The sequence below is a fragment of the Perissodus microlepis genome, chromosome 8 (genome assembly GCF_051167445.1).
Source record: "Perissodus microlepis isolate ML-2025 ecotype Zambia chromosome 8, ASM5116744v1, whole genome shotgun sequence".
In the NCBI taxonomy this organism is placed as follows: Eukaryota; Metazoa; Chordata; class Actinopteri; order Cichliformes; family Cichlidae; genus Perissodus; species Perissodus microlepis.
This window is the reverse complement of record NC_140468.1, coordinates 707541-717803: the sequence shown is the minus strand read 5'-3', so window position 1 is coordinate 717803 and position 10263 is coordinate 707541. Positions and strand designations below refer to the sequence as shown.

Here is a 10263-nt window from a genome sequence, read left to right as displayed (position 1 = left end):
CAGCTTTTTCACCCCTTTTCAGCAGAATTTTCAGTTTTTTCACCAGTTTTCAGCACAAATATCAGCTTTTTCAGCTGTTTTCAGCAAAAACCTCTTTTCAGCAGAATTCTGCTCATTCAACTCTTTTCAGCAGAAATTCTGCTGATTGAACTCTTTTCAGCAGAATTTTCAGAATTTTCACCTCTTTTCTGCCCAAATTCTGCTGATTCACCTCTTCTGAAAAATTTTCAGCCTTTTCACCTCTTATCAGCACAATTCTCAGCAGCTTCTACTCATTTCAGCACAATTGTCAGTCTCTCCACCTCTTCTTTGTGAGAATGTGTTTGGCTCAGTGAGATGAGTAGCCGCCTTGAGACCAGAAGGGCCAGGTTCGAATCCTGCTTAGGGCAATGTTTTTTCAGCTTTTTTTCAGCAGAAATCTTCAGCGTTAAGGCATCCACACAGCATTTTCGCAGGAAATGCAAATTTTTCTAGTTCATCCTGACTCTTCATTAAAGAGCTGAGGGAGCAGCTGGTCCACCACAGGTCTGTCGCACGGCGCCCTCTGCTGGCCGGTCGCTGCCATTACAACCGACTTCAGCTTCTCAGACACATGAAGGAAGAGCTCAGCTGTAAAATCCTGCTCCTCACATACAAGGTCTTAAATAATCAGGCCCCATCTTATCTTAATGACCTTGTAGTACCATATCACCCTATTAGAGCACTTCGCTCTCACACTGCAGGCCTACTTGTTGTTCCTAGAGTATTTAAAAGTAGAATGGGAGGCAGAGCCTTCAGTTTTCAGGCCCATCTTCTGTGGATGGATCCACAGCCATGCATCATTATAGCCCCGTGTCCATTAGTACCTACTCGGCTCGACTCAGAGAATCCAGTGACATCATTAGTATGCAACACGACAACAACAAAGGTGGACGTTGAGGCGATGATGTACCTGCTGCTCAGTCTGTGGCTTTTCGTCTCACTCGGGGACCACAGTTTTGTTTTTAGAGACATTTCCTTCGTTGTCGGGTTCCAAAAATGGCAGTTTCCATTTTCGTGAATGAGAAGCTCTCACAACTCATCGAGTGACGCCACTGACCAGCCAATCGGTGGCATGCAGTCTGACGACATCACATTTTGGTACCTGCTCGGATCACTTGGAACCCGGCCGAGCAGGTACTAAAATAGTAGCAGATACTGTGACCTAATGGGAAACTGTGAAAACTGTGGCAAACCGTGCCGAATCGATTCGAGTAGGTACTAATGGAAAGGGGCGTATATATTCCTTTGACCTGCCTCCTTCTGCCCTCCTCCCCTCGCCTTCACAGATGGCTGCCCCACCCTGATCCCGGATCAGCTCGTGGGGGTCGTGTGATTGTTGGGTTTTCTCCTGTAGAGTTTATCTTGCAGTATAATGCCCCTCCAGGTGACTGTTGTTGTCATTTGGTGCTTTATAATAAACATGAATCTGCCAGTTCTCCCTGTGCTGACTCAGTCTGCAGTTCTGCTTCTTGAAGTTTCTGTGCTTTTGTCTTCAGTTTGTTGTCCTGATTGTCCAGCCTTACTGTGTCCCTGACATTTTTCTTGATTTTGTGTGTGCAAGCTTCAAACTGCTGCAGTGCCTTTTTATTTCCTGCGTTTCTTCCCAAAGCTTTAATTCATCCATGACTCCTTCCTCTGGAGTCTTGCTGTCGTCCGGCTGCTTTGGCTTAAAGCAAACGGTCTCTGTCTCTGATGTGCTTCCTGTTCACGACTGCCGATACAACACGTGGACTTCCAGAAAGTACATGAAGGTGTTTCCCACAAACATTACCAGGAATGACTTCACCTGATAACAGTGCTTTGGCGGGATGATAACACTCACCACGGGTGGCCCAGATTCTACAAACTGCACGTGTCAGGAAGTTTGTTTCTGGGCCAGAGGCTGGACCATCAGCCCCACGTGGTCTGCAGTCATGCACTGATCTGTTCCCTTACAGTTATCACACAGTACAAAACATTACAGATAACGTAGTGTGAAACTGAAAGTAAGGCCTGTGCCTGACAGCACACGTGTTCTGGGTGCTGTTTTTCTGTTTGTCAGTGGTTTACTTTCCACTCAGACCTTCATGTGTTTATTTGTGTTTTTCACTTTAATCCCAGTTACTGCAAACCACAACAGGTTCAGCTTTAGGAAAGAGTCTGGTGTTCCACATTCACAATACACTAATGACTACCAACCAACCAACCAACCAATCAATGAGTCAGTGTTTGTGCTGCTATAATAACCTGCAGTGTCCACACACTCACTCTTTAAGGACTCTGCTCTGAGCTGTTTGTGTCAGTAACTCAGTACTAATTCTGACTTTATGGCTGATTGTTGTAGTTTTATAGCAGCGCTCAAGGAAGTACAAACGTGTTTTTGTTGGACTGATAGAAGAAAAACACAAACATTATCTTCTGGTCTAGAACGTGTTTACAGATTGTAAAGCTCTGTGTGTGAGATCGATCATTCTGATAATTTATTCCCATGTTTCTTGCTTCTGTCCGACATACTGACAGGGTTTTGGCTGATCTGAAGGACAGTGGATATCCAGAGGCTGTGCTAATGTGCCAGAATAATTAATCTAACTCAAAGCTCAAGTTTGACAATAAGTCAAAGTCCTCAAGGACCATGTCAGAGCTAATAAGGGTTATAAATCACATACAGTTATCTTACCCAGATTGAACCACACAGAGCGGATCAGTTAATTATTAATCTTTCCACATAAAAAGCCCAGACTTGAGGTTTTTCATCAGATCGTTTCAGCAGAACTATGACGATGAAGGTGAGCTCAGAACTTCAAACATCTGAAACATTCACCAGTAATTTGATATTTGATTAGATTAAAAATCAAAATCTTCTTTTTTTATTCTTTTCTTTAAATTGTTGATCTTCACGATGTTTTCACAAAATCGGAGAACGTTGGCTCTGAGGTTGAGTTTGCACTGCTGCTGAGTGACAGTCAGAAATGCAGCAGCTCTACATGATGCTGAAATAACATGCGAATGTCTGTTCCAGCTGCTGTCAGTCCTCCTCCTCCTCCTGGTGCCTCTGCTGAGCAGCTGTGCTCCTCTCGTGCTCCCGCTGGACTGCAGCGACATCTACAATGAAGACAGCAGCCGACCCAGCGGCGTGTACACCATCTATCCCATCGGAGCCACGTCTGCTGTCCAGGTAAACTGGAGCTCACTGGAACTGACCTGCTGCACCTCCTGAGCTACAGCCACACCACAAATTCACCAGCTTGTCAAAATATGGGAATTTTCATAATTAACCTACATTCTAATGAGACAATAGAGTAAAATATACTTGTTTTAGTTTAAATGTACATGAAATCTTGTTTTTTATATGAAACAAAACACATTCACATGTGCCTAATAATATGGCCAAATACGGTTCTGATAATCAAACTTCTACTTTTATTCCATAATTAATATAATAATGATAAACCACCCAGAATTAAACACTAGCTTTAGTTTGTATAATAATCCCATAATACTGCAGTAATACAACATTACCACGTTTCACTTTGTCATATTAGTTCTTAAATATTTAAAAGTCTGCTCTGCTGTGAGAGCACTTTATCACTTTAAAACTACACATTAATTAATTCCAGTTTAGTTGTATCGGCATGGCACAAAATCATAATAAAATCATAATCCTGACAAGGTTTGTTTTACAGCCAGAACTCTTAAACTAACGACACACTTACTTCCTGTCCCGGAACAACGCAACAGAAAATGTAAGAAAACCAACACAACAGTTTTCTCTTCAAATGGCTACAAAACAGGAATAAAATGAAAAACATCCAACAATTAAAGGTGACATGAATAAAGACTCATTTACTCTGTGGAGTCCCAAAGAGTGTGAATCCGATATAGTGTTTTTTAATCAATAAAATTGTTTTTTTAAAATATCTTGCTGCATTTTGTATGAGTTCAAACTCAAGTTTAAAAACAAACACAATTGAAAGCATATGTGTATTGTTTATGTATTTATACAAAAGCACTCATATATATTCAAATAATTTAAAAAATATGTTCATTTACCTGTTACTACCACACACCAAATCCGGTCGTTGGTACTTGCTGGCTTGTGTAGCCACGAGGTAACAAAAGCTCAACACTGCCCCCTAGCATCCTGGAGCACTTCTGTTGTGTTTTGTACGTGTTTTGTCTCTAGGGGCCACCGTAAATGTACTTTTATTTATTCTCTCAACATAAAATGTAATAAATAAATCATATAATACAAAAACCAATTATTCACATTTCAACTTTTAACTATTTAAATGTTCAACTTTTTCCTTTTAAACAAATTTAAAGTGAAACAACACAAAACACTGCAAACCACAACACAATTAAACATAAATTAAAATATGAAAACAAAAAGAAGATGCATATTCTCTGTCATATGGGCCCGCATGAATAAACTTTCTTAATCCTTTATCATCTGCAACTGAAAATAGTTGTGGATGATCACTATACCTTTCTAATGTGACGTTGTTGTCCCTGGCTCTCTTTCTCTCTCCCTCCCGCTCTGTTCCTGTGCTACTGAGTGTAACTACCGCCCCTCCCCCCTCTGCTCAGCGCAAAGCACAAGGCTCACGTGCGGCGTGAGAGAGAGAGAGAGGGTGAGAGAAAAAGAAAAAACCCACGGCTCGCGATAAGAAGCTGGCTTGCGTCGTTCATGTCAAAGATCCGGCTCTAAGAGCCGTTTCGTTCGTGATCGACACATCACTAGACTGCACAGATGGTTCCCAAAGGAAAAAGTACTATAGCTTACTAGGGTATATTAGACTTAACAGTTACTATATACAGTAATGGACTTCTATACATTTTACATCAGATTAAAACTTTGGGTGTCAGATTCAGATAATTATTTATTAAAAGCTCGACATTTTAAATGAGAATAAGAAAGAAAAGTCTGTCTTTGTGCCCCCTTTTCCCTGTTCATGCCCTATCGGCCCCCCTGGCTAAACTTTGCTAGATCCGCCCCTGCACAGTTACAGCCGTCAGCTGCGTAGAAAAAGATCCTGGTGTAGAAAGAAATATTAAATAAATTCTAACAACAGCTTATCAAGCTTAAACGTGCTGCTGTTGTTCAGCCGCTGGTTTCCTCTTTCTGGTGCAAAGTGGGCCAAAAACAAACAAGAGAGACGGACTCGCGACAGAAAAGCCGATCAGCTGATCATTGATCAGTTTCATGATTGAAGTAGCAGCAGGAGAGAGAGAGAGAGAGAGAGAGAGAGGCAGTCGCTCCATATATCGGTTGTTAAGCTTAACGTGGGAATGCTTTACAAACATTCAGAGATGAACTTACACACTTGCTTTACTTCTCTCTGGGAAAACTTCCTCAGAGATGAAATGCTGGTTTGAGGCTACAAACACACACAGCTGCTCTGTCACGTGACCACACTGCGCCGACGTGCTACGGTTATGAGCCGAGTTACCCGTGTGGGAAGTTTTGTGAGGTGCTTTTGTGATATTTAATGGATCGATTACATTTTTTATTTCTCTCCGATATCCGATCCAGTAATTTACGTCAGTATCGGACCGATACCGATACGTAATATCGGATCGGTCCATCTCTAGTTTGGACACACGGATGCAGCTTCAGCCTCACCCACACACACAGTTTTCTTCTCCTGGTAACACAAGATGTCCAAACTGTCCAATCAGGTTCAACATGTGACTGTTACATTGTTATTAAAATTATTATGACATAATAGTTTCTGAACAGTCGCTCATTAAGGTCGAGCTCTAATAGATGTTAATTGTCTCCTACCCTAACCCTGTTTTTTAACCAGAAAATACCCCATCTGTTTAATTTGAACGTATATTGTGTACTCGTAAAAAGTGTGTTGTTTTTATTCCTCCACCTTTGTGGTTAAAACATCCATGTTTACACAACATATGGTTTAATTACTGAACACATTCATTTACTTTCTTACTGTCATTTTAAACTGAATGCATCGAATTTTGGAGTATAAAAATAAAGTAAAAAATAAAATAAAAATAAATATAATAAAGTTACGTTGAAACCAAGCACACCATTGTTGTTCTTGTGACATTACCAATAAGTTTGATGTGTCACATGGCCCTCTTCCTATTGAAAAACAAAAGTTGTATCCAAGATGGCCGACTTCTAAACGGCCACCATGGTCACCACCCATCTTGAGGAGTTTGCCCCCTCACATATACTAATGTGCCACAAGCAGGACTTTAATATCACCAACCATTCCCCTGTTGTTACGGTGTATCCATATAAATGGCCCACCCTGTAGAAAAGTTGTTTGAGTTTGAGTTCATGAAAAATGGGGGCAAAAACAAAACAAAAGTTGTGTTTATATTTTTGTTCAGTGTATTTAAAATAATATTTTAATATTCTGTGAAATGTATATGAAATAGTTTTTAATAAAATACTTTTACAGTTTAATGATACTAATTTATTTATAAAGTCTGAGCTGAGCACTCAGTAGGAGGTTAAACTGTGACCAGTTACAACCAGTTCCTGCTGATACTTCTAATCAAACTGATATCAGTATTACACACTGAGATGTTTCATTAATGTGTGTGTGTGTGTGTGTGTGTGTGTAGGTGTACTGTGACATGGACTCACTAAATGGACGCTGGACTGTGAGTATTTGAATTCCCAGCTTATTTTCATTTTGTGTGTAAAATTCAGTTTTATTTATGAACCAAATCACAACAACAGTCGCTTCAATGTGCTTTGTATTGTAAGGTCGACCCTACAATAATACATACAGAGAGAAACCCAACAATCATTTGACCCCCTATGAGCAGCACTTTGGCGACAGTGGGAAGGAAAAACTTCCTTTTAACAGGAATGACTTAAAATGAAATGAAAATGACTCCAAGGTTCCTCACAGTGTTACTGGAGGCCAAGGTAATGCCATCCAGAGTAAGAATCTGCTTAGAGACCATATTTCTAAGATTTTCAGGGCCGAGTACAATAACCTCAGTTTGATCTGAATTAAGAAGCAGAAAGTTAGCGGCCATCCAGGTCTTTATGTCTTTAAGACATTCCTGCAGTTTAACTCATTGGTGTGCGTTATCTGGCTTCATGGACAGATAGAGCTGGGTGTCATCTGCATAGCAGTGTAAATGTATGCTATGTCTTCTAATGACATCCCTAAGGCAGGGGTTGGCAACCTTTAACACTCAAAGTTGCTGGTGAAATTTTATTTATGCAAAGAAAACATTCTGAACTCTGTAAAAAGACACCCTGAGTTGAAGGTCTCCTTCAAATGAAATAAAAAGCAAAGTTAAAATATACATGCAGCAAACCACTGTTTTGATGGACACGTGCAGTCTGCATAACTGTCTCTCCTAACAAGACCAGGTTTCCTCCAGAAAGTTTCCCAATTATCTATGAAGCCCACATCTTTGGTGATCACAGTGGTCGTACACAGGAAGGCAGATGATTACGGTAGCAGGTGAATGAGGTGGAACTCCTACTAGGACAAGCTGAGGCAACTGATGTGAACAGCAGTCTCCCTGAATGTCTCCTCCTGAGGAACGAGGAGGTCAGGTGGTGCAGGAACAGGATGGGCGGTGACCAGCATCAGCTCTGGATTTTGAGTCTGATGCTGGAGCAGCAAAAGTGCAGATAGCTCTCAGAGGAGGCTGGAGAATGGGGTCGACCAGCTCAGTAACAGGAACAGCACTGACCCTGGTGTTGATCACAACAAGCTCACGATGACCTGATGGTGGAGAACATGAGGTGGTTGTGTGTGGAGAAAGGATACAGTGCTGTAGAAACAGTTAAAGTGTGTAAAAGACTGTGAATGTACTGTTTGCTGTCATCTGAGAGAAAACCAGAGTTTCTCTGTAATAAGCAGAGAGGAGCAGCGGTGTGGGGAAAACCTGCAAGCAGGAGTCTGGCTGCACTGCTGCAGGCTTCCAGATACTCACTGTTGGAGGCTACAAGGAATCAGCCCAGCTGTCTGCACGATGTCCAAACTAAAGTCGCAGGGCGTTAGTGGTACCTGTCTGTGGTTCTGACTAATCTTGAATGCCGTGTATGTCCAGCTGGTTACCCACCTTCTCGTCCCCAGGTGTTCCAGAGGAGGACGGACGGCTCGGTGAACTTCTACAGACCCTGGAGTCAATACAAGATGGGCTTCGGTAACCCTGCCAGAGAGTACTGGCTCGGTGAGCAAAGTGCAAAGCTGAAACTCTGATGTGACTTTGTGGACACATGTTGAACCAGAGAAGCTTCACATATCAGAGACTTGTGCATGTTTCTGGTTGTTTTTAGGCCTCGAGAGTCTCTTCCACCTCACTCTGAGGAAAAGGTACGAGCTGCTGGTCGACATGGAGGACTTCAGTGGAAACATGGCGTTTGCCCGTTACTCCTCGTTCTCCATCAATCCAGAGTCCGACGGATACAGACTGCACGTGTCTGGATTCATTAACGGAGGGGCAGGTGGGGAAATATTCTGCTCTGACTCTGAAAGATGAATAAGTGTCAGGTCTTACATCTGGTTCCTCGTTTAAGCTTAGTTTGAAACCTCCAACAAGTTTAGTTCCAGAGATGTTCCAGCTGTACCATTTACTGATGATGTCATCACAGCATCATGTGACCTTCGTGCTGTGCAAACAGGAGTCGCTCACCGAGGGCTCTGCTGACTGTTTCCATGGAAACAGATAAAAAGGTTGGAGCTGTATCCCACCACAGATCAGGTGGTGCGGAGACATACAGGATCAGCAGGGAGCTGAACCTGCTTTGAGTCCAGTCTGTGTTGTGGTCCACTGAGGACACTCCCAGTACACCTGCTAACCAGTCTGACTGGGATTAGTGGTAATGTTGGGCTTATTCATCTGTGTTTCTGCAGGAGATGCCCTGAGTTTACACAACGGACAGAAGTTCTCCACATTTGACAAAGACCAGGACAGCTCAGACGCAAACTGTGCCAAATTATATCTGGGGGCGTTCTGGTACAACAACTGTCACCATGCAAACCCTAACGGGGTTTATCGTTGGGGGGCTGATGGGACTATCTTTGCTGTTGGTGTGGACTGGTACCAGTGGAAAGGTTATGACTACTCCCTGAAAACCATCAGCATGAAGATCCGTCCTGTGCAGTAAATCCGCAGAACAAACACAGAGGCGTTTATTAAATGTATAACTATAAATCTTTTACACATGACTTTTCAAATTTGTACTTTGTTCATTTAATGCATTAACATTTTGTGTGTTTTGTATGAAACTTAAACCAAATAAATCTATATGAAGGCTGTTCAAACTGTACTACAGCAGCACACATCAATATGAAGCAGTTACAGTAAAACGTGAGACTGTTGCAGATTTTTAATGTGTGTTTTCACAGTTTAACAGTGTAACCTGTTTATCCATACATGACATACTGTGTGCATGTTGGATTTACTTCATTCAACAGTGGACATTGGTTGCACACAGATGTTCTGTGTTGGCAGGACCTTAAACAGTTGAGTTAAATTAACACAAGTGATTCATATTCAATAAACTTGAGCATTTAGTGTTGATTAAATGTGACTGAAACATGTTTTGATGAAGTCATTTGAGCTTTTGGAATATTTGAATCATCACAATTTTCTCACTTTGTTCCAACACTGTTCAATAACTTTTACCCCAATGCTACTTGGTCACTGAAATACTCCGTGTTATCTTCATATTACATGTTGGTATCATATTCCAGTATCAAATACACAATTTTCCAATGGAGGCCTTATAACAGATTGTAGATGGTTGCCAGGATCCACCAGTAACCTTTCAAAATAAAATGTCTGATTTCACTGCAGTGACAGCAGGTAAAGAATTGACCTGACATCACTGCTGTACTAAAACATAAACCAGCAGTAATGTCAGTTTTTCACTGTTTTGTCGAGGTTCTCAGAGCATCTTTAACTTTCAGAATCAGTGTGACATGAATGTTTCAGAGCAGCAGTCAGACTGTGAGTGTGTTTGATGAAGCTCTGATACCTGATATGAATCATTATCAGATGCATGCTGATAATAAATGAGAAGCAAACGTCTCTTGTTGTCTCCTGTGTCATTCCTTGCTGCCCTCTCGTGGTCACAGTAACAAACTACAGCTCCACCTTCTTCAGGGGCAAAAATGCAAATATTAAGTTTCCAGATTAATTTAATATCTATTATCAATAATAAATCTATTACCCATGACTTCTCATAATTTCACTCTAGTATTAATGAGATGAATATACACAATGCTCGTGGCTCCACGTACTCCAGCTAGAAAC

The 10263-nt window shown here is 41.5% G+C and overlaps 1 protein-coding gene across 1 annotated transcript; it reads left to right on the top strand.

The window, feature by feature from the left end:
• Positions 1-1039: 1039 nt before the first annotated feature.
• On the top strand, positions 1040-10027 carry LOC146380970 (microfibril-associated glycoprotein 4-like). Its single transcript, XM_084938567.1, has 7 exons — positions 1040-1155; positions 1308-1405; positions 2964-3175; positions 6598-6636; positions 8079-8175; positions 8282-8449; positions 8859-10027. Exons 1-7 carry the CDS (start codon positions 1040-1042, stop codon positions 9110-9112), a joined length of 984 nt encoding a protein of 327 aa, XP_084794693.1. The 3' UTR covers positions 9113-10027.
• Positions 10028-10263: the final 236 nt, after the last annotated feature.

Excerpts from the sequence above, each read along its gene's own strand:
- LOC146380970 (XM_084938567.1), top strand. The coding sequence starts at position 1,040 with ATGAGAAGCTCTCACAACTCATCGAGTGACGCCACTGACCAGCCAATC. Across the intron at positions 1,156-1,307 it reads CTTGGAACCCGGCCGAGCAG|ATGGCTGCCCCACCCTGATC; the intron begins GTACTAAAATAG and ends TCGCCTTCACAG. Across the intron at positions 8,450-8,858 it reads ATTCATTAACGGAGGGGCAG|GAGATGCCCTGAGTTTACAC; the intron begins GTGGGGAAATAT and ends GTGTTTCTGCAG.